The sequence below is a fragment of the Bombina bombina genome, unplaced genomic scaffold, assembly GCF_027579735.1.
Source record: "Bombina bombina isolate aBomBom1 unplaced genomic scaffold, aBomBom1.pri scaffold_621, whole genome shotgun sequence".
Classification (NCBI taxonomy): domain Eukaryota; kingdom Metazoa; phylum Chordata; class Amphibia; order Anura; family Bombinatoridae; genus Bombina; species Bombina bombina.
In genome coordinates this window covers 212,075-236,620 of record NW_026511965.1, presented here as the reverse complement: position 1 = coordinate 236,620, position 24,546 = coordinate 212,075, and the positions used below count along the sequence as shown (strand labels likewise).

General features: G+C 39.8%; 1 protein-coding gene across 1 annotated transcript; it reads right to left on the bottom strand.

Annotated features, from left to right (window-relative positions):
* Positions 1-13,901: 13,901 nt before the first annotated feature.
* LOC128644026 (neuralized-like protein 2) lies at positions 13,902-24,170 on the bottom strand. The gene is made up of 2 exons (XM_053696789.1): positions 23,486-24,170; positions 13,902-18,725 (listed from the first exon to the last, which is right to left on the bottom strand). The coding sequence occupies exons 1-2, from the start codon at positions 24,168-24,170 to the stop codon at positions 18,610-18,612; spliced, it is 801 nt and encodes a 266-aa protein (XP_053552764.1). The 3' UTR covers positions 13,902-18,609.
* Positions 24,171-24,546: the final 376 nt, after the last annotated feature.

Below are 24,546 nucleotides of genomic sequence, written 5' to 3'. Positions count from 1 at the left end.
AGAATATTGTCTTTTCTCCAAGAAGGCTTGGACAAAGGATTATCAGCTAGTTCCTTAAAGGGACAGATTTCATGCTCTGTCTATTCTTTTGCACAAGCGTCTGGCAGAGGTTCCAGACGTCCAGGCATTTTGCCAGGCTTTGGTTAGATTTAGCCTGTGTTTAAACCTGTTGCTCCCCGTGGAGCTTAAACTTGGTTCTTAAGGTTCTTCAAGGAGTTCCGTTTGAACCCCTTCATCCATTGATATTAAACTTTTATCTTGGAAAGTTCTGTTTTTGATGGCTATTTCCTCGGCTCGGAGAGTCTCTGAGCTATCTGCCTTACAATGTGATTCTCCCTATCTGATTTTTTCATGCAGATAAGTAGTTCTGCGTACCAAACCTGGGTTTTTACCTAAGGTGGTTTCTAACAAGAATATCAATCAAGAGATTGTTGTTCCATCGTTGTGCCCTAATACTTCTTCAAAGAAGGAACGTCTTTTACATAATCTGGACGTAGTCCGTGCCTTGAAGTATTACTTACAAGCTACTAATGATTTTTGTCAAACATCTAACCTGTTTGTTGTTTACTCTGGACAGAGGAGAGGTCAAAAGGCCTCGGCAACCTCTCTTTCTTTTTGGCTTCGGAGTATAATCCGTTTAGCCTATGAGACTGCTGGACAGCAGCCTCCTGAAAGGATTACAGCTCATTCTACTAGAGCTGTGGCTTCCACCTGGGCCTTTAAAGATGAGGCCTCTGTTGAACAGATTTGCAAGGCTGCGACTTGGTCTTCGCTTCATACTTTTTCCAAATTTTCCAAATTTGATACTTTTGCTTCTTCGGAGGCTGTTTTTGGGAGAGAGGTTCTACAGGCAGTGGTTCCTTCCGTTTAAGTTCCTGCGTTGTCCCTCCCATCATCCGTGTACTTTAGCTTTGGTATTGGTATCCCACAAGTAATGGATGATCCGTGGACTGGATACACTTAACAAGAGAAAACATAATTTATGCTTACCTGATAAATTTATTTCTCTTGTAGTGTATCCAGTCCACGGCCCGCCCTGTCCTTTTCAGGCAGGTCTAAATTTTAATTAAACTACAGTCACCACTGCACCCTATGGTTTCTCCTTTCTCTGTTTGTTTTCGGTTGAATGACTGGATATGACAGTTAGGGGAGGAGCTATATAGCAGCTCTGCTGTGGGTGATCCTCTTGCAACTTCCTGTTGGGAAGGAGAATATCCCACAAGTAATGGATGATCCGTGGACTGGATACACTACAAGAGAAATAAATTTATCAGGTAAGCATAAATTATGTTTTTGTTGTGTTTTGTGCAACTTTTTAGTTGAGCATAAAAGTTAAAGGGACAGTCAAGTCCAAAAAAAACTTTCATGTTTCAAATATGGCATGTCATTTTTTTTTTTTAAATATTTATTTATAACCAACAATGAATACAATATCCATATCGGCACAAAAAAAAAACAAGAGATATTTCAGTTTGTCATACATGTTATGATAACAGAGAAGAAAAGAAAACGAGAAACAATATCAACCAAACATGAAGTATATATTATAATTCATATATACAATAGATTAACCTGAATTATCCATCTATTTAGTCATTACTCATTGTTGGAATTTTTTTATTTTATTTAAATTAAAACAAAACAAAACAAAAACAATCCAAGAGGAAAAGAAAAAAAAAAAAAAAAAGGGGAGGGAGGGGAAAGGGAAGGTGGCCATCTCTCATTCATCTCGCCCAGCTACCAGATGCCTAGTAAGATTAGTTCAGAATTTTGAAATGGGAAGATCATATATTCTTTTTCATTTTTCAGGGAGTGATTTAATATATACTGCCCATTTATTGAAAAAATTCCTTATGTCCTCTTCATTGTCTATGTCTGTGTCTTTTTGTTCTAATAAGCATTGTTTTTTTAGACAGTTTTGGATTTCGCATACGCTGGGCGCTGAGCGCGTTTTCCATTTTTTACAAATTAAGTATCTAGTGGCTAATATCGAGACAGAGATCAGGTTATCATTAGGGTGGCGTTCGGTTAGATTATCGTTACATAATATAATTTGATATATGGTAAGAGTTACAGGGGGAATTTTCAGCACCTTATTCAACCAATATTCAAGCTTGCACCAAGTATTTCTTACTTTTGGACAGAACCAAAGCATGTGTTCTAAGTTGGCTGCCGGGAATGAGCATTTGGGGCATTTATCGAAGCCTGAGTTGTGAACCCTGCGACCCGTTTCCGGAGTAAAATATGCCCTATGAAGAATTTTGATATGTGCTTCCCGCCAAGTAGCTGAAAGAGTTGTTTTTTTCACTTTGCTTATGGAATGTTGCACTATTTTTGAGTCTACCCTATTTTGTTCTGACAGTGAAGTCCATGTTAGAGCAAGTCTTGCTAAATTCTGGTTGCCCCTGCTAATAGCCAAAAGATGATAGCATACAGAGATAGAGATCCGATCCACAGTCGTAAGTGTAAGCCAATTTTCAAGTTTACCTAATTTCCAAGACCATCCTACCTCTCTAGTTGTTTCCAGGAAAAAATGCCTTATCTGTAAATAAGCAAAGAAGTCTTTGTTGGGTAAGTTATATTCCCCTTTTAGTTTTTCAAATGTTTTAATGGTTTTTCCGTCCCCATCTATCAGTAAGATTAGTTTATTTAGTCCATTATTGTGCCATCTATTGAAGACCTCAGACTGTAGACCGGGTTGAAACTTTGGGTTCCCTATCAAGGTGAGGTGTTTTGAAATTTTAGGGTTGAAAGATAAAAGCTTTGATATTTTCCACCAAGCCCTGATAGGGTTGGATATAGATTTCAGTCTTTTAATTTCTAGGGGTAGCTCTTTAGGAGGGGAGTGTAGGAGTGCTAGGGGAAGATAAGGATCGCAGACATTACTTTCAAGATGGTTATTTAGGATATAATCCTTAGATAAGATCCAGCTAGTAGCTATTCGTGCCAAGGAGCTGAGGTTGTATGCTCTGATATCTGGGAGTGCCATACCTCCAGAATCGCATGGGAGAGAGAGTTTTTTAAGGGAAATTCGTGCCTTTTTCCCTTGCCAGAGAAATTGGCTAATCAAGCTATTGATTAATCTTACATCCTTTTCGTACAAGATTACTGGGACATTCAGAAGTATATAAAGGAGTTTCGGGAGAAGAACCATCTTAAATATTGCCACTCGACCCGAGACCGAGAGTGGAAGTGTGTGCCAGGTTCTCAGCTTTTCTTTAATTTGCCTAATAATAGGGGGTATGTTAAGTTCATATAGTTTGTCGGCATTCACCGGAACATTTATTCCCAAGTATTTAAATGAATCTGTTATTCTCTTGAAAGGATTTTCTGTACAAGAGTCTTTATCCCTGCGGATCCAAAGAATTTCTGACTTAGCTGTATTTATTTTATATCCTGAGAAGGTAGCAAAATGGTCTATTATTTGCATAAGTTTTGGGATGTTAATTTTAGTGTTAGATATATATAATAGTACATCGTCTGCATATAGGCCGATTTTCATTTCATGATTTGAGATCTTAATTCCTTCCAAGTTTTGTCTTACCATGATTGCCAAAGGTTCAATGGCCACATTGAACAGGAGAGGGGAGAGAGGACACCCCTGGCGGGTTCCTCTTTCCAGAGTTATTGATGGGGATACCATGCCATTAATGATTAGGCGTGTAGCTGAGCCTTTATAAAGGTTCTTAACAAATTCAGGAAATTTACCCTTAATTCCGAATTTTGTCAGGGAGGTGTTGAGATGCTTGAAAGTGACAGAGTCAAACGCTTTTTCTGCGTCAATGGACAGAATAGCCATGTCCGGTGCTCCGGGCATTTCCTCTCTCCCCCCTCCCGCCTGCCGGGCCTTTTCCAAATATTCAAGTGTAAGTAATAATTCCCTTATTTTTGCCGAGGAGTTCCGTCCATTCATGAAGCCCGCTTGGTCCGGATGGATTACCTGTGGGAGTATTTGCTGTAATCGAGCTGCTAAGATAGAGGTGAGAATCTTATAATCTGAATTAAGTAAGGCTATTGGCCTATAAGATTCTTTGAGCCTTGGGTCCTTCCCTTCCTTGAGGATCAGAGTTGTATGTGATGCCGAGAATGAAGGAGGGATTGGTTTACCTTTGATATAGAGATCATTATATAAATTTATTAAATATGGAGAGATTTCTGAAGAAAGAATTTTGTAAAATTCACCAGGTAATCCATCCGGACCTGCTGCCTTACCAGTGGGAAGACCAGAGATTGCCTCAGTTAGTTCTTGCGCTGATATGGGGGAGTTAAGGATACTGATATCTTCGTCCATTAGTGAAGGGCTTTTAATCATATTCCAGAACTCCGTGGCCTTGTCATGATCATAGCCTTTACAGGAATATAATTCCTGATAATAGTTCACCAATGTGGATGCGATTTTATCCGGATTTAGGATTTGCACACCCTTCTCTAGGAGTCCTTCGATATAGGGTTGCTTTTTTTCGTTATTGACCATTCTGGCAAGCATCTTTCCGGACTTGTTCCCGAATCTATAAAGTTTAGCCTGGGTTTTTAATTCCTTTTGTGTTTGTTGAGTCAAGGAGAATGTATCCCGGGCTTCCTTAGCCTGTACATACTTAGACCAGTTTAAGGCGTTCTTCTGTAATATGAATTTATTATATGCATTAGTTAATGCTTTTTGTATCTCTCTCTCCCTTACCTTCAATTTCTTGGTCAGGGCTATCTTGTAGGTTAGAATTTCTCCTCTAAGGACCGCCTTGGCGGCTTCCCAGAACAACTCTGGACGTTCGGTATATTCTGAATTAAACCGGAGATATTCCTCAAATTTAGATATAATGTGGGTTTTGAATTTCATATCTGTCGCTAAATAATATGGAAAGAAGAAGCGTGAAGATTTGAATCTTGATTGTTCAGGCTTAATGTCTAAAGTAATAGGGGCGTGATCTGATAGCAATATAGAGGTAATTCCTGCTTGGGCTCTCAAGGAGCCCAAGCGCTCATCTACGAGAAAGAGATCTATGCGAGACATAGTTTTATGCGCTTTTGAGAGGCACGTGAATTCCTGAACATCTGGATTCTGACTTCTCCAGATATCGTATAATGCTAGGTTTTGTTTTAGTTTCTTAAACATTTTAGATTCTAAATTATCCTTTTTCTGTTTTTTTTGCTTCATAGATTCTCTAAGTCTATCTAATGGGGAGTGCGGTGCCATGTTGAAATCGCCACCTATAATTGATAGCCCCTGATTGTACAGGAGAAATTTAGTTTGGATTCTATTCCAGAATTCTGGATCAAAGGTATTAGGGCCATATAGGTTGCAAATTGTATAAATTTCCTGGGCGATTTTTACTTTAATTAGGACATATCTCCCCTCCGGAACAGGCTCGCAGTGGATCACCTCAAGCTGAGCTCTTTTGCCAATTAAAATTGCCACTCCCCTTTTTTTGCCTATGCTTGGCGAGAAGTATACGTCTCTTACCCATGAGGACTTAAGTTTGTTAGATTCTTCTGAATTGAGATGGGTTTCCTGGATTAATCCTATATCCGTCTGATATTTCCTTAATTGTGTTAATATGGTTTTCCGTTTAATGGGGGTGGAGATCCCTCCCACATTCCACGAAACTATTCTAAGTTTTTCTATTTTTCTGTATCTTTATAGCATGAAAGTAAGATGAGGGAGAGGTAGGGAAAAGGGAATGGAGAGAGAGAAAAAAAAAAAAAAAAAAAAAAAAAAAAAAAAAACACCTGACACATATGGAACTTGACCCATTTAGCCCTATATGAGAGGTCTTCCCAGTTATCGAACCTACACTGTTTAGGTGGGGGCTGCATCGTCTGTTGCTAGGGAGTCTAAGGACATGAAGAATTTCTCGGCTGCGTGTGCCTCCAGGAAAAGATGTGCCATTCCGTTCACAGTAACTTTTAATTTAGCTGGGTAAAGTATGGTCGCATTTATTCCGGAATTTATAAATTTAGTGCATATAGGTGCCAGATCTCTCCTTTTGGAAGCTGTCTCAGCCGAGAAATCCTGAAAAATAAGGATCTTAGCTCCATTAATAATGAGAGGTTGTGTTTTATGATAGTGCTGGAGAATAGAGATTTTGTCCTGGTAATTGAGTAGCTTTACAATAACAGGTCTAGGCCTATTAGATTTTTGAGCTAATTGTGGTGGGCCCAATCTGTGGGCCCTCTCTACCAAGATGTTGTTGTATAAGGGCGAGAGTTTGAGAGCTGTCTTTAGTGTGTCAGAGACAAAGAGGGCAAGGTCCTCATATTGTTTCTCCTCTGGAAGACCTATTATTCTGATGTTGTTTCTTCTGCTACGGTTTTCAAGGTCTTCTAGTCTCATAAGAGTTTTTTGATTACTGCAACTGATGCTGTCCAGCTTAGTGCCTTGTACTGCTACCGTATCTTCCAGATCCGATACTCTCTGCTCGACCTCCTGCATTCTTGAGGAGAATTGTCTGATTTCCTGAGATAGAGAGGAAATATCCTGCTTAATTTCCATCCTAAGAGCATCGAATTTGGGAGAGAGGGCATCAGAAATGCTGGCAACTAGATTTTGGACATTTAGTACTTCGGGTGTGGCTGCACTTAATAAAGTTGATTGAATCTCAGCTGTTGAGTCCTGTGTGTTTTTGGATTTCTTATCTCTTTGTCTACCTGCCATTCCTGGTGAGGATGCTTTAGAAGAGATACCAAGAAATTTATCCATGTACTTCTCTATAGAAGAGAGAGAAGCAGAGAGAAGGAAAGAAGGGGGGAGAGGAAAAAAAAAAAAAAAAGAAAAGAAGAGGAAGAAGTGAGCTAAGGGGTGGGCGTAGAGGAATGCGCCAATTCAGTGTCGGGCTGTGACTTGTGATGCCCTATTTAAATTACGTGCTATTTGGGTGATTGTGTAGATAAGTGGAAAAAGAGGAGAGAGAGGGAAAAGAGGGGGGGAAGGGAGGGGGAAAAAAAAAGGAAAAGACGTTTAGAGAAACGTTGTGTATTCGCGTTTACCCTATATGTTATTTATCTGCTCGCTTTTTCTAAAGTATGAGGGCTTTAGTATTTTTAATCACTGGGTTTAGGATATTTGACAGAATAGTAACGACAGTAAGTTAATGGGAAACCTCTTTAGCAATAAGAAGTCAATTAGTGATATGAGTAAGCAGATAATATTGATTCAGGAAGTTCTTTAGTATCTAAGGGATTGATTTGAGGTATTTTATTTCTAAGAGAAGGAGCTAGGGGAGATTACCCCTGTTTACTATTATTGTGATAAGGTATTGAATACTACAGATAGGTCAGGGGATTGCTGCCTGTATCCCTATTGTATGTTTTTTTTTTTTTTTCTTTCTTCTTCCCAGACACAGGGCAGGGAGGAAACTCAGGTAGTACAGATAAATTTTGGTTTTCCAGCTATACTAGTTATCGTGTAGACCTTTCAAAGGGTCAGCGAGAGTGTTGATTAATAAGAAGATTCAGTTTGAGCCTTAATGACCCAGCTTTAGTAAGATACCTGTATATATAGCGTAGTGACACCTTTAAAAAGCCATCAAACAAAAAACAATTCCTTTTTGCATATGCAGTATAAGTATGTACGCAATCTGGCAAAGCTAGACAGTATTATATACAAAACAAGAAGAAAAGTGCAACATCATCAGTTGGTAGTATCAGGTTTTAAAACTTTTGTATCAAAAAAAAAAAAAAAAAAATTGAAGGAGCTTATTCAAATTTGTTAAAGGCTGAGGCTACCAGATATTGCGCAGTGCTAGATATATGCTTATTTCATGTGGCACAGTAATTTTCAGTATACTAAGTATCAGGAGTTACCACGCTCTTATTAGTATTAGGTGATATGAATAAGCAGGTAATATTGATTCAGGGAGTTCTTTAAAATCTAAAGACTTGATTAGAAATATTTTATTTTTAAGGGAAGAAACTAGGGGAGATTACCCCTGTTTATTATTGTTGTAGTAAAGTATTAAATACCACAGTTAGGTCAGGAGATTGCTGCCTGTATCCCTATTGTATCTTTTTCGTAGACAGAGAGCAGGGAAAAAACTCAGGTAATACAGTTAATTTTTGCTTTTTGCAGCTACACTAACTATCATGTAAACCTTTCAAAGGGTCAGTAAGAATGTTGGTTAGTGATATGATTCAATTTAAACCTTAATGACCCATCTTTAGGAAGATATGTGTAGCGTAGTAACGCTTTTTAAAAAGCCATCAAACAAAGACAATTCCTTTTTGCATAAATAGTATCAGTATATACGCAATCTAATAAAGCTAGATAGTGTTATATCCCAAATAAAAAGAGAAGTGCAAGTTAATCAGTTAATAATATCAGGTTTTGAAACTTTTGTAACAGGTAGGGGGAAAGTGAGAGAGCATATTCAAGTTGTTAAAGATTGAGCAAATATTCTCATAGAAGAAGTCTTTTTATTCTCGGTCTCTTCTTAAGTTCAAATTGCCCCTTTATATATTTTTAGTCCACAGTTAGGATATCAAGATAGGGAGCAAGAGAGCTTGTTGAATAGAATTAAGTGCTCTAGACGATTTTAGCGTCTCAGGTTTATCCCCCTTGGTAAGCTTCCAGGCCATTCGCCATCAGCCTGATTCTTTCTCTTTCTCCCCCCTTCCTCCTCCTATTCACCTCTGCCTTTAGAAAATTGACTTTTAGCGGGTCTAACCTGAAACTTTTAGGAGCCTCTTCAGGTATCCAGGAGCAGTGTCTGACCCACAGTGGAGTAAGAAAAAAGTTCAGGTAAACTCACCCCTTGCCTCCGCCTGTCCACTCGCCGTGTTCGCCAGCGACGTCCAGGTCCCCGCAAGCCGACACGGGGCTGCTTCCAGTAGCCGTTTCCCCTCCGCCCCTATTGAGGGTCGCGCTCGGCTCTCCTCACGCAGCAACGGTGGGAGGAGAGCAAGAGGGCTGCATCAAACACCGGCGTCAGCCGGAGAGGGACGGCTCCAGCGTCAGAACCCCAATCCAAGATCGAGCCCAGCTCCCTCCCGCGCAGCACCGGTGGGGGAGGGAGAGGGCGGACACCAAGCTGCAACGCTGCAGGGGGGGCACTTCCAGCGGTACCGCAGGTGAGGTTCAGGTAATAACAGAGCGGTCAAAGATGCTGAAAATTTTCCTGGCGAGGGCTACAGGCGGAGTGGGGGAGATAAGGTTTGAAGTTTGAGCGGAGTGGCAGAGTTTAGTTTGAAGGAGGAGGGAGATACAGTCTAAAGCAGAGAGGGTAGGTAGCGTGATGAGAGATAGTTTTTAGGCTGGGTAAGTCAAAATAGAGACAAGTTGAGTCCAGACAATGAAAAGAGTTAGTATGAACCAGTGGGATGGTGGGCCACTGGTAAAGGGTTCCAGAGCTGCTTTTACCAAGCTGTCCTTACAAAGAGCCCCAGGACTTGGAGCAGGCGCGCAAAACAATCCACCGCCAGTATGTGTGTGGCTGGAGGTGTGGGCTCAGCAACACCTGTTGAGCTCCTCCTCCACCGGAACCTCCTCTAGCCATGGCATGTCATTTTAAACAACTTTCCAATTTACTTTTATCACCAATTTTGCTTTGTTCTCTTGGTATTCTTAGTTGAAAGCTAAACCTAGGAAGGCTCATGTGATAATGTATAAGCCCTTGAAGGCCGCCTCTAATCACATGCTTTTGTATTTGCTTTTCTCAACAGGGGAGAGGTAGTTCAGGTTAACCATATAGATAACATTGCGAGCACGCCTGTGAATTGTGGCAGACACTGCACTAATTGGCTAAAATGAAAGTCAATAGCTAATAAATAAAATGCCATGTGACCTGGGGGCTGTCAGAAGATGCTTAGATACAAGGTAATCACAGAGATAAAAAGTATATTAATATAACCGTGGTGGCTGTGCAAAACTGGGGAATGGGTAATAAAGGGATTATCTATCTTTTTAAACAACAAAAATTCTGTTGTTGACTGTCCCTTTAACCAGAGCTCTAAAGTCGCACTATCGTGATCCGTGTTAAATTAATTTGCGCACAAGCGAACAGGTTTACTTTTAACTCGTAATACCTGTGCTACTCAAACACAGAGCCACGATAAACCCCTTTTTGCTCGCACACAACAGCGTGTTACTCGTAAACTAGACCAATATTTTATTTGGAATTTGGGAGAATTGTAGTACTGAACATTTGTGTTTTTGTTTGTATATAGTGGCTGGTTTTGCTAAGTTGTTTATAGTTGTAAGTTAATTGGACTATAAAAAGAAAAGGAGACTAATTGCATCAGGAGAAGTGACACATTGCTTAGAATGTTATTTGTCGACATGTTAATAGTGTGTTTATCACTGCTTGGGATGGAGGACTTCCATTGGGAGAGGAGTTGGCAGTTACTTGCATACAGGTGTTGTGAGAGGACGCCGCATCATCAGTTCCCCGCTTTTCGACACTTGCCTTGGATAGCTTACCGAGGTGTTTTAGTGTGGCGCCCTGCGTGGCTATGGCCCGCCCAAGAGTCTGAAGTCCTCAGAAGTCATTTTGGCTTGCGACTGCATTGCAGTGCATTTTAAATTTCTTCCATAAAAATGTTATTGGTCATATGGACAAATGTCATATGTCATATTAAATACTGTGTCACGAAAAGGACAGGAAATCAAATACAGAGGATTGACCAGAGCAACGTCGCTGGATGCATTCAGCTATTGATCTCAACACATTATGGACAGTCTTTTGTAAATTCTGAGAAATTTAAGAATGTAAGCCAATGATTGACTTTTATTAGGTTTATAATGCTGTTGACTCGTTTGTCTCCAATAAAGAAAATTATAAAAAAAAAAAAAAGATTAAAACCAGAGAAACTGATAATTTTGCAGTGTTTATCCAGAGCTATATATAGAAAAACAAAAGTCACAAAACACAATACAAACTTTAACATTAAGAAGTGTCATATCTAACATAACAAGGATGCATTTATGTCAGCATAAACATTGACATTTTCCACTTATAAAATACATACATATAGACTAAAATCTTGCACATGCTCAGTAGTAGCTGGTGCCTCACAAAGAAAGTATGCATATAAAAAGACTGTGCACAATTTAAAGGGATGTTAAACAGCGCTCCTTTAGTAAAAATGAATGTTACATCAAAGTAAACATAAAAAGAAATAGATTGTATAAAAATAGCAAACAGGTGGATAAGAGAGCTGACATTTTGGCAACTTACGTTGCATTCTGCCTCTTCTGAGTATGAGAAAATCTGACAACTTAGTCATCTTAAAGTCTTACTTTAGATTAAAGGGATACTAAAGCCACATTTTTATTTCATGATTCAGATAGAGCATGCAATTTTAAGAAACTTTCTAATTTACTCCTATTATCAATTTTTATCTGGTCTGGCAAACTTATTTATGAATGCTTGTCAGTAGTGCAAAGTCCTTAAAAGAATTGTAGGCAAATATTAGCTTGAATGTTGTTTATATCAATCTTCAGAGGTACGGATGTGAAGTAGAGCCACCTATATTATAATATAATACTAAAAACAAAAGTTTTTGCAGGATTTCTCTCCATACCGGCTAGTTTCTGTTCTTTATACAGTTTGAGGGTGTGTGATGCACATGAGTGCAATCTCAAATGATTAGCAGCTTATGTATTTTTTTTTTAGTTGAAACACTCAAGCAACAACTCTCTGGTCCAAACCATGATCATTTCATATATTTTCATATTACATATTTCTCTTGTAAGGTGTATCCAGTCCACGGATCATCCATTACTTGTGGGATATTCTCATTCCCAACAGGAAGTTGCAAGAGGACACCCACAGCAGAGCTGTCTATATAGCTCCTACCCTAACTGCCATATCCAGTCATTCTCTTGCAACTCTCAACAAGCATGGAGGTAGTAAGAGAGAAAGTGGTGAAATGTAGCTGTTATTTTGCTTCAATCAAAAGTTTATTATTTTTAAATGGTACCGGAGTTGTACTATTTTGTTCCAGGCAGAAAAATAGAAGAATCTGCCTGTGATTTCTATGATCTTAGCAGGTTGTAACTAAGATCCATTGCTGTTCTCACACATGACTGAAGAGAGAGGTAACTTCAGCGGAGGAATGGCGTGCAGGTTATCCTGCTATGAGGAATGTGCAGTTAAAATTATTTTCTAGAACATGTGAATGCTAGAAAAATGCTGCTGATACCAAATTTATGTAAGGTAAGCCTGAATACAGTGATTTAATAGCGACTGGTATCATGCTTTCTGAGGTAATACTCGTTTATATTTACAATATAAAACGTTTGCTGGCATGTTTAAACGTTTTTATATATATACTTTGGTGATAAAACTTTATTGGGGCCTAGTTTTTTTCCACATGGCTGGCTTAAATTTGCCTAGAAACAGTTTCCTAAGGCCTTCCACTGTGTTACTATGAGTGGGAGGGGCCTAATTTAGCGCTTTTTTGCGCAGTAACTTTTACAGACTGAGACATCCAAATTCCTCCAGGAGTCCCCTGAATGCTATAGGACATCTCTAGAGGGCTCTAAGGCTTTCCAAAATCGTTTGTTGGGAAAGGTAGGCCCACAGCAAGGCTGTGGCAGTTTGGTGTGACTGTTAAAAAACGTCTATCGTTTTTTTGATCCGTTTTTTGAACTGAGGGGTTAATCATCCATTTGCAAGTGGGTGCAATGCTCTGTTAGCTTGTTATACACACTGTAAAAATTTAGTTTGATTTACTGCCTTTTTCACTGTTTTTCAAATTCGGACAAAATTTGTTTCTCTTAAAGGCACAGTACCGTTTCTTATAATTGCTTGTTAACTTGATTTAAAGTGTTTTCCAAGCTTGCTAGTCTCATTGCTAGTCTGTACAAACATGTCTGACATAGAGGAAACTCCTTGTTCATTATGTTTAAAAGCCATGGTGGAACCCCCTCTTAGAATGTGTACCAAATGTACTGATTTCACTTTAAGCAATAAAGATCATATTCTGTCTTTAAAAAATTTATCACCTGAGGAATCTGACGAGGGGGAAGTTATGCCGACTAACTCTCCCCACGTGTCAGATCCTTTGACTCCCGCTCAAGGGACTCACGCTCAAATGGCGCCAAGTACATCTAGGGCGCCCATAGCGTTTACTTTACAAGACATGGCGGCAGTCATGGATAATACACTGTCAGCGGTATTAGCCAGACTCACACTCCGTTCGTAGGCGCTCAGTGTGTAGAAAAATTCCATTCACCTCTCTCTTTCTCTCTCGTTCACCGTGCTGTGTCTTCACTGTCGCTGCCGCTGCAGCAATACTTTGTCTCACCTCCTCAGCGCTCCCCACGGGAGCTGTGATCAAGACAAAGGTTCCGGTCCGACTGGTGCAAATAGGATGTATACAGGGAACTTCACCTCTTTCCCTCAGTAGAAAAATCTGTAGAACAACCAGAATCCTCGCACTCAAAAAGGGTTAGTAGAAAAGGGTGAAAATAAATAAAGTACCGCCAGGCTAAGGCTTAAAAATATAAAGCTCCTTTATTTGAAAAATACATAAAAGGCATACACGCCAACAAGGTGACAAGGTCAAACGCGTTTCATAGTTCTCACTTCATCAGTGACCTAAACGCGTTTCATAGTTCTCACTTCATCAGTGACCTAGGTCACTGATGAAGTGAGAACTATGAAACGCGTTTGACCTTGTCACCTTGTTGGCGTGCATGCCTTTTATGTATTTTTCAAATAAAGGAGCTTTATATTTTTAAGCCTTAGCCTGGCGGTACTTTATTTACTTTCACCCTTTTCTACTAACCCTTTTTGAGTGCGAGGATTCCGGTTGTTCTACAGTATTAGCCAGACTTCCTGAATTTAGAGGAAAGCGAGATAGCTCTGGAGTTAGACGAAATACAGAGCATACGGACGCTTTAAGAGCTATTTCTGATACTGCCTCACAATATGCAGAAGCTGAAGAAGGAGAGCTTCTTTCTGTGGGTGATGTTTCTGACTCAGGGAAGATGATGCAACCTGATTCTGATATCTCTACATTTAAATTTAAGCTTGAACACCTCCGCGTGTTGCTCAGGGAGGTTTTAGCTGCTCTGAATGACTGTGATACAATTGCAGTGCCAGAGAAATTGTGTAGACTGGATAAATACTATGCAGTGCCGGTGTGCACTGATGTTTTTCCAATACCTTAAAGGTTTACAGAAATTATTACTAAGGAATGGGATAGACCAGATGTGCCGTTCTCTCCCCCTCCTATTTTTAGAAAAATGTTTCCAATAGACGCCACCACACAGGACTTATGGCAGACAGTTCCTAAGGTGGAGGGAGCAGTTTCTACTCTAGCAAAGCGTACTACTATCCCTGTCGAGGACAGTTGTGCTTTCTTAGATCCAATGGATAAAAAGTTAGAGGGTTACCTTAAGAAAATGTTTATTCAACAAGGTTTTATCCTACAGCCCCTTGCATGCATTGCTCCTGTCACTGCTGCTGCGGCGTTCTGGTTTGAGTCTCTGGAAGAGGCTTTACAGGTAGCGACTCCATTGGATGACATACTTGACAAGCTTAGAGCACTTAAGCTAGCCAATTCTTTTGTTTCTGATGCCGTTGTTCATTTGACTAAACTAACGGCTAAAAATTCTGGTTTTGCTATTCAAGCGCGCAGAGCGCTATGGCTTAAATCATGGTCAGCTGACGTTACTTCAAAGTCTAAGCTGCTTAGCATTCCCTTCAAGGGGCAGACCCTATTCTGGGCCTGGTTTGAAGGAGATTATTGCTGATATCACTGGAGGAAAAGGTCATGCCCTTCCTCAGGATAGGTCCAAATCAAGGGCCAAACAGTCGAATTTTCGTGCCTTTCGAAACTTCAAGGCAAGTACGGCATCAACTTCCTCTAATGCAAAACAAGAGGAAACTTTAGCTCAGTCCAAGACGGTCTGGAGACCTAACCAGACCTGGAACAAAGGTGAGCAGGCCAAAAAGCCTGCTGCTGCCTCTAAGACAGCATGAAGGAACGGCCCCCTATCCGGTAACGGATCTAGTAGGGGGCAGACTTTCGCTCTTCGCCCAGGCGTGGGCAAGATATGTCCAGGATCCCTGGGCGTTGGAAATTAAATCCCAGGGATATCTTCTGGACTTCAAGGCTTCCTCCCCAAAAGGGAGATTTCACCTTGAACAATTATCTGCAAACCAGATAAAGAGAGAGGCATTCTTACACTGTGTACAAGACCTCCTAGTTATGGGAGTGATCCATCCAGTTCCAAAGGAGGAACAGGGACAGGGTTTTTACTCAAATCTGTTTGTGGTTCCCAAAAAAGAGGGAACCTTCAGACCAATTTTGGATCTAAAGATCTTAAACAAATTCCTCAGAGTTCCATCATTTAAGATGGAGACTATCCGTACCATCCTACCTATGATCCAGGAGGGTCAATACATGACTGCAGTGGATTTAAAGGATGCTTATCTTCACATTCTGATACACAAAGATCATCATCGGTTTCTCAGGTTTGCCTTCCTAGACAGGCACTACCAGTTTGTAGCTCTTCCCTTTGGGTTAGCTACAGCCCCAAGAATTTTTACGAAAGTTCTGGGATCGCTTCTGGCGGTTCTAAGGCCGCGGAGCATAGCAGTGGCCCTTAATTTAGACGACATCCTGATTCAGGCGTCAAACTTCCAAATTGCCAAGTCTCATACGGACATAGTGTTGGCATTTCTGAGGTCGCATGGGTGGAAGGTGAACGAGGAAAAGAGTTCTCTATCCCCCCTCACAAGAGTTTCCTTCCTAGGGACTCTGATAGATTCTGTAGAAATGAAAATTTACCTGATGGAGTCCAGGTTATCAAAACTTCTAAATTCCTGTCGTGTTCTTTATTCCATTCCTCGCCCTTCGGTGGCTCAGTGCATGGAAGTAATTGGCTTAATGGTAGTGGCAATGGACATAGTGCCATTTGCATGCCTACATCTCAGACCGCTGCAACTCTGCATGCTCAGTCAGTGGAATGGGGATTACACAGATTTGTCCCCTCTACTAAATCTGGATCAAGAGACCAGGGATTCTCTTCTCTGGTGACTATCTCGGGTCCATCTGTCCAAAGGTATGACCTTTCGCAGGCCAGATTGGACAATTGTAACGACAGATGCCAGCCTTCTAGGTTGGGGTGCAGTCTGGAACTCCCTGAAAGCTCAGGGATCGTGGACTCAGGAGGAGTCACTCCGTCCAATAAATATTCTGGAACTGAGAGCGATATTCAATGCTCTTCAGGCTTGGCCTCAGTTAGCAACTCTGAGGTTTATCAGATTTCAGTCGGACAACATCACGACTGTGGCTTACATCAACCATCAAGGGGGAACAAGGAGTTCCCTAGCGATGTTAGAAGTCGCAAAGATAATTTGCTGGGCAGAGATTCACTCTTGCCACCTATCAGCTATCCATATCCCAGAGCTGGGAGGCGGATTTTCTAAGTCGACAGACTTTTCATCCAGGGGAGTGGGAGCTCCATCCGGAGGTGTTTGCTTATGTGTTTCCACCGTTTCCTCTGCTCCCACGTCTGATTGCCAAGATCAAGCAGGAGAGAGCATCGGTGATCTTGATAGCACCTGCATGGCCACGCAGGAGCTGGTATGCAGATCTAGTGGACATGTCATCCTTTCCACCTTGGACTCTGCCGTTAAGACTAGACCTTCTACTACTACAAGGTCCTTTCAATCGTCCAAATCTAATTTCTCTGAGACTGACTGCCTGGAGATTGAACGCTTGATGTTATCAAAGCGTGGCTTCTCTGAGTCAGTCATTGATACCTTAATACAGGCACGAAAGCCTGTCACCAGGAAAATTTACCATAAGATATGGCGTAAATATCTTTACTGGTGTGAATCCAAGGGTTACTCATGGAGTAAGGTCAGGACTCCCAGGATATTACCCTTTATCCAAGAAGGTTTGGAAAAAGGATTGTCAGCTAGTTCCTTAAAGGGACAGATTTCTGCCCTGTCTATTCTTTTGCACAAGCGTCTGGCAGATGTTCCAGACGTTCAGGCATTTTGTCAGGCTTTAGTTAGAATCAAGCCTGTGTTTAAACCTGTTGCTCCGCCATGGAGCTTAAATCTGGTTCTTAAGGTTCTTCAAGGAGTTCCGTTTGAACCTCTTCATTCCATAGATATCAAACTTTTATCTTGGAAAGTTCTGTTTTTGGTAGCTATTTCCTCGGCTCGTAGAGTCTCCGAGTTATTTGCTTTACAATGTGATTCTCCTTATCTGATCTTCCATGCGGATAAGGTAGTCCTGCGTACCAAACCTGGGTTTTTACCTAAGGTGGTATCTAATAAGAATATCAATCAAGAGTTTGTTGTTCCATCTTTGTGTCCTAATCCTTCTTCAAAGAAGGAACGTCTATTACACAATCTGGACGTGGTTCGTGCTTTAAAGTTTTACTTACAAGCTACTAAAGATTTTTGTCAAACATCTGCTTTGTTTGTTGTCTACTCTGGACAGAGGAGAGGTCAAAAGGCTTCGGCAACCTCTCTTTCTTTTTGGCTAAGAGGCATAATCCGCTTAGCCTATGAGACTGCTGGCCAGCAGCCTCCAGGAAGGATTACAGCTCATTCTATTAGAGCTGTGGCTTCCACATGGGCCTTTAAAAATGAGGCTTCTGTTGAACAGATTTGCAAGACGGCGACTTGGTCTTCGCTTCATACTTTTTAAAAATTCTACAAATTTGATACTTTTGCTTCTTCGGAGGCTATTTTTGGGAGAGAGGTTTTACAGGCAGTGGTACCTTCCGTTTAAGTACCTGCCTTGTCCCTCCCTTCATCCGTGTACTTTAGCTTTGGTATTGGTATCCCACAAGTAATGGATGATCCGTGGACTGGATACACCTTACAAGATAAAACATAATTTATGCTTACCTGATAAATGTATTTCTCTTGTGGTGTATCCAGTCCACGGCCCGCCCTGTCATTTTAAGACAGGTATTTTTTAATTTTAAACTACAGTCACCACTGCACCCTATGGTTTTTCCTTTCTCTGCTTGTTTTTGGTCGAATGACTGGATATGGCAGTTAGGGGAGGAGCTATATAGACAGCTCTGCTGTGGGTGTCCTCTTGCAACTTCCTGTTGGGAATGAGAATATCCCACAAGTAATGGATGATCCGTAGACTGGATACACCACAAGAGAAATAAATTTATCAGGTAAGCACAAATTATGTTTTTTTTTACATTTCCTTCAATGTCCCTAAGTACATTGTTAACGTTGCACAATTTATGTGGGTGCTGTCCTAGAATGTATTTGGGTGTGTGGTACACATAACATAGTAGCATAGATTCCCTAACTGCTTCTCTAGTCTCCCCAGTTACTGTGCTATTCTATTTGGCTTATCCGGTAAAGCTCACACACCACCTTGGAATAAAATTAATTGTGAGATTGGAGAGGCTGTTACTGCATGTTGTGTATGAAAGAAACGTCACCATTTTTTCCCCTATGTGAAACTTCTTTTAGTAATCTCCAACAAAAAATAACAAATGGTAAAATGTTTGACTTGAAAATCCTCAGTTACTCTGTACTTTGTGAAGCGAGCATTTCTTCTGGAAGGTCACTTGGGTCTCTTGGGGTGTAGTGTACAGATTAGTATGACTGAACTCTTTGCAGAAAAACACCCTAGTCATCTCCCACATAAATTGTCTGGAGAGTTGTGTATTGGCCCTCACTCATATTTACAAAAATTCTTTAGTAATTTTGGAAGATCTAACCAATCAATAGCCAGTCTGTGGATTACATTCTTTTGGATGACCAGACGACTTAGAGTCTGCAAAGATGGGACTGAAAAGAGAAAAATAAGTGTTTAGAATTAGTACACATATACATCACCTACTGTACATAACAACACATTTGTCACTGAGAATATCCTTACATTAGTTTTATTACTATTTTATCTATTTAGAGCTTTAAAAGCAGTGTGTGAAGAGGTGAATGGGCATGTAGTGTAGAGGTTATATGGGGTCCTGGGGTGTGCTATATCACCTTATTCATTACTGTAGCACCCCAAACTTCAAAAGTGCCAGCCGCCCTGTATTTGATACCTAGTGCTTTTTTTACATGTCAAGTGCTCTACGTAGGGAGGTAAAATATGGATTATGGAGAGGGGTTTAAAAAAATAATACAAAAGTAGGAATAAGTAGTAAAAGATAAGGTTCCCCCAGTAACCCTGACATTCTTGATAATATTTAGCCCTGTGGCCAACTTTTTGCACAAGCAACATTGCCATGGATACATTCTGGCCTTATGGTAGCCTCTATATTACCTTCAGAGCAGCGTTTCCAAGTGGATAGTTGATAATGTTTTCATATCTCAATGTTGAGAATTAGTGTATTTCAAAAATACTACAATAACTCTTTTCAAATGGATAAGAATTTGTATTTTATTGGGGGTCAGCGACACTGTTTGAGGCCAGAATAGTCCTTATTAAATCTAAAAATTGTAGCTTTTCCAGAGTTCTCAGAGAGGCTGGAGTGCTTTTTGTAGAATTAAGAATTCTACCTTCTATTTCAGTGGTTACCAAACTTTTTCAGGTCAATGCCCCCCACAAAAATAATGTTCGGACCAGCAGTACACAACCCCTAAAAAAAGATAATGACACAATGCAATCTAAAAGAGTAACAAATATTTTACATTTTTAAAATATTTTTTTTTAATGTTATTTAACCTGTATTATCTTTATCTTCTGATGCCAGCTTTTAACCCATTAAAGACCAGCTGTACCCTTTACGATGCTGCTGTCCTGGGCCTCTCTCTGCCACGATCTCGCTAACAGTGGTGAGATTGCGCTATTTCTCCCTCCCTCAGAGTGGGAGGGAGGGGGAATAGAGGGTAGGGGTTTACTAGAGTGGAGGGGGGAATAGAGGGTAGGGGAAACAATCTTGGAGGGGGGAGGTGGGTTAAATGAGGGAAAACTGGGTACTGGCAGACAGCTGTCAGTACCTAAAATGGCGGGAATTAGTTAGAGGAGGAGGGTTAAAGAGCTTTTTGGGTGGGATCAGGGAGGTGGGAAGGTAAGGGGGTAATCATACACTGAAAATAATAAAAAAATAAATAATAAAAACAGATGTCTAAAACTGCATACTGGCAGACTATCTGCCAGTACCTAAGCTGGGGGTGACCAGTGGGGAGTGAGGGAGGAATGGGTTTAATGGAGTGATAGGTTTTTCCAAACTCTACTTTCATGTCACTAAGCAGGGGTCTTATATTGCCATAGTTGGAGATCTGGAGTTGATTTCTTTTCTTGGAGCATGGTTGTACAGTTGCACCATTAAATCAACTTTATAGGAAGCGTATTCTACTTACCAAAGTGTTATGTAGTGCACAACCAGATTATTTATAATGATAAATTATTGAAACATCTTAGATGGCTGACTGTGTACAAAGTTACTCAGACAAGCACTGTAGGTCTTTATTGTGTTCCCTGCTACTACACAATGATTCTGAACTGTGCAATTAAAGGGATATGAAATCCAAAATTAAACTTTCATGATTCAGATAGAGCATGCAATGTTAAGCAACTTTCTAATTTACCCCTAGTGTCAATTTTTCTTTGTTCTCTTGGTATATTTATTTGAAAAATCAAGAATGTAAGCTTAGGAGCCAGCCCATTTTTGGTTCAGAACCTATGTAGCATTTGCTGATTGGTGGCTACATGTAGACACCAATCAGCAAGCGCTACCCAGGGTACTGAACCAAAAATGGGACTGCTCCTAAGCTTACATTCTTGCTCAGCCAGGACCTGAGCTTTGTAGTACGTCCTATAGAAGTCTATTATGTGAGGGCTTTAGCATGGCCGCATTATCCAATCTCCAGATGTTTAAGCTCCTGAGGTCTTTGTTGAGCGCTACCATTTTACTGTAAATTTGTAATACTAGGACAAGTATGGAGCACTATTGATTTAACTTGAGCAGTGTTAGTGCTCAATAGCGCTAATATTTTTGCACTCAACTTGTAATCTAGGCCTTTATATGGATTAGTGTTTAATTTCCTTTCATCCATGGCATTATCCTGCTTGTAGCAATATCCATCAGTGACATAAAGAAACCAATTGCTCCGTTTGCTGCATGATACATATAAGTGTGTACACACACATGGATCACACTGCTGTGTGATCTGCCTTATTGTGAGTAGTATAGTACAAACTTGCATATTGCTATTTGAGGATTAAAGGGACAGTCTAGACCCAATACATCATTTTCCTTACTTATTGTTACATACCAGAGAACCATCCTGCAACTGTTCCCACATCTATAAGCTTGTAAGAAGTACATGAAACATTTAAATATTTGTTTGTAAGGAGCTGAAAATGGCCGCCAAGCTCCGCCTACCTATTCCGTGTATATTTTGGTATGTTAAGTTTCTCCAAGCACAATCCACTCTTAAATAAGTTTTCCTACTCGCACATGCTGATTTGTGCATGTGCAATTTGAAATAGCTAACTGGAATATATTAAATGTGCACTGCTAAACAGTCATACAAGAAAATAACTTACTAGACAAGAAGAAAGCTGTGGGTGGAGCTTAACAGACATTTTCAGCTGTTAACAAACGATTATTTAAAAGTTATGTGTACATCTTACAATGCAAGATGCTTGTCTGTTATGTAACAATAAGTAATGAAGAATAAGTATTGGGCCTAGACTGGTCCTTTAATAAAAAAAACAAAAACAATAGTAGTGTTTGTTGTAATACTTTTTTTTTTCAAAAGCAACAGAAAAATCAAAACAACCAAAACATATATACAACTGCAAAACCAAAATGTTGTAATGTGTTAGAGCATTTTATTTTTATTATTATTATTATACTATTGCTTGTATATAACTGTGTGTTTTTGTCCCCTGCTCACATAGTAGTCATCTTCAGAGTAGCAATATACTGCTAGGAGCTAGCTGAGCACACCAGGTGAGGGACACATTTGTGTAGCCACCAATCATCAGCAAGCTCTCAGTAATGAAGGATATGTAAATACTCTTTTCAACAAAGAGCAAGAGAACAAAGTACAATTGAAAATATAAGTGACTTTAAAAGTGTCTAAAATGACGTGCTCTAGCTGAATTAAGCAAGTTTAAAGGGACAGTCAACACCAGAATTTTTGTTGTTTTAATGACCAATTCCGCAGTTTTGCATAACTAACACAGTTATAATTATACACGTTTTACCTCTGTAATTACCTTGTATTTAAGCCTCAGCAGACTGCCCCCTTATTTCAGTTCTTTTGACAGACTTGAATTTTAGCCAATCAGAGCTGTCTCCATGGTAAATTCACGTGCATGAGCTCAATGTTATCTATATGAAACAAGTGAACTAATGCCCTCTAGTGGTGAAAAACTATCAAAATGCATTTAGATTAGAGGCGGCCTTCAAGGTCTAAGAAATTAGCATATGAACCTCCCTAGGTTTAGTTTTCAACTAAGAATACCAAGAGAACAAAGCAAAATGGGTGATAAAAGTAAATTGGAAAGTTGTTTAAAATTACATGCCCTATTTGAAACATGAAAGTTTTTTTTGGACTTGGCTGTCCCTTTAAGTTTGACTTTGCTATCCGTTTAATTGAAAAGTTTAATGTATGCATCTGCCTCTGTATAAAAAAAATATGTGCAGAAGAGAACCTTATGGTATGGAAAACTCTAGCTTACTTTACAATTTTTAAATAGGTCTTCTAAAAAGTATATCCAGCATTAAATCTTAAATTACTTTATTAGTAACTGGCAAAGAAAGTGAATGTTATAGCAAAGGTTTAGCTTCTTCTTAAAACATACCTGTTGCTTTTCTAGATTTTGTACATACCAGAAATATCTCAAAGGCTCTCTTTATATCTGATAATTAATTAAAATATTACAATATGTGATGTAAAGATTAAACATTCTAGTTTGTACTGTTTTTAAATCTGTATCTAATTTTCTAAAGTATTTTAAATATATCAATAATAAGGGTTGTGTCATACATTTTACAAGAAATCAAATACTCAAATTTTTTAAACAGTATTGTGGCTGTTTATGGCTTGTCTCCCTATATGAATCATCTACTGCCAATATTTATCTGACAAAGGCCTTATTATAACTGTAGATTATAATTTGTTAAAGGGACACTGAACCCAAATGTTTCCTTTCGTGATTCAGATAGAGCATGCAATTTTAAGCAACTTTCTAGTTTACTCCTATTATCACATTATCTTCATTCTCTTGGTATCTTTATTTGAAAAGCAATAATGTAAGTTTAGATGCCGGACCATTTTTGGTGAACAACCTGGGTTGTTCTTGCTGATTGGTGGATAAATTTACCCACCAATAAACAAGTGCCTTTTTAGTGTCCTGTACCAAAAATTGACTGGCTCCTTAGCTTAGAGGCCTTCTTTTTCAAATAAAGATAGCAAGAAAACAAAGAATTGCTAATAGGAGTAAATTAGAAAGTTGCTTAAAGTTGCATGCTCTATCTGAATCACAAAATAAAAGTGTCCCTTTAATATGTACTGTGCAAAATGTTAGCCCCTTCTGAAATCCTTATTCCTGTAAAATCTCAGAGATGTTATCCTATTATACGTACAGCCATATTCCAACTGAATTACACGAACACTCTTTGTGGAAGCAAAGACATCAACCACAGCATAGAGGGGGGGTGTAGCAGGTATCCCACGTGCGCTGGCTCCCATGTCTTCTCCATTGATGATGATGTGCATGTTGCGAGTCCCGTCAGACTGAGGCTCATACAGCACACCTATCCTACTTCTTCTGGCAGTGGGAGGGAGAATATTTGACTTGTACAAATCATCAAGGATATGGCTATAGCGCCCTGGGCGGCTTCGAGCTACAAGTTTTTCACGTGGTATTTTAAACTTGCCCACTTTTAAGTAGGGGTCTGACATTAATGCACTTTGTGCCACAGAGTTTGCATCGTCCTCTCCTGACAAGACCCTATTATGGTTTCGAGTAATGGCAAAGATCCAACTATCCCCAAGATTCAGTAGGTCTGGCAGAGAATATTCTGGCACCACATCAAGGCTGCGAGGATCCCGGGCCATGAGACCCACTCTTAAGTGTCCACACCACCCCAGTTCCTTTTCCTCAATTTCCACCAAAAATATCTCCCCAGGTTCTAGCGGTTCCTGGCTAAAGCATATACCATTAGCAAAGCTTTCTACCCTGGTGGCCTGTGTTCCTGAAGAGTCAATGCGAACATTTGTACCATGAACAGTGTGGAAACACATGAATGTACGGCAGTGCACAGCCATTGCTTCAGCTCAGATCACACTCTGCTAGGTCCTATTTTTAAAACGTCTAGTGTGTCTGTGCTATCTGCGACAGCTGCATACTAAAGGAAAGAGAGGGGATGGCCATTTATGGAACATTAGGCTGTCTCACATACAGTAAAACTCTAATTACATTGGTGATAAGAATACAGGTCAGACAGCCAACTAAAGGCTAATTTAAAAAAAAAAAAATCTGCATTAGGAATATAAACAAATCGTTTTGAATTATATCCGTGCTTTTTATTTGTGCATGAGGCTAACAATGTGTAATAGGATTCATCTTATTTCCACAGTCATTAACACTTTCACTAAAGCATCTAGTAAGTTACAGCACTTTGAAATAATGTACAATTACGAT

Bases quoted from the DNA above. Each gene is read 5' to 3' on its own strand.
- LOC128644026 (XM_053696789.1), bottom strand. From the start codon at position 24,170: ATGGCTGTGCACTGCCGTACATTCATGTGTTTCCACACTGTTCATGGT. The intron at 18,726-23,485 runs GTACGTATAATA...TTCTCTTTTCAG, and splicing joins AATTCAGTTGGAATATGGCT to TCCCATCTTTGCAGACTCTA.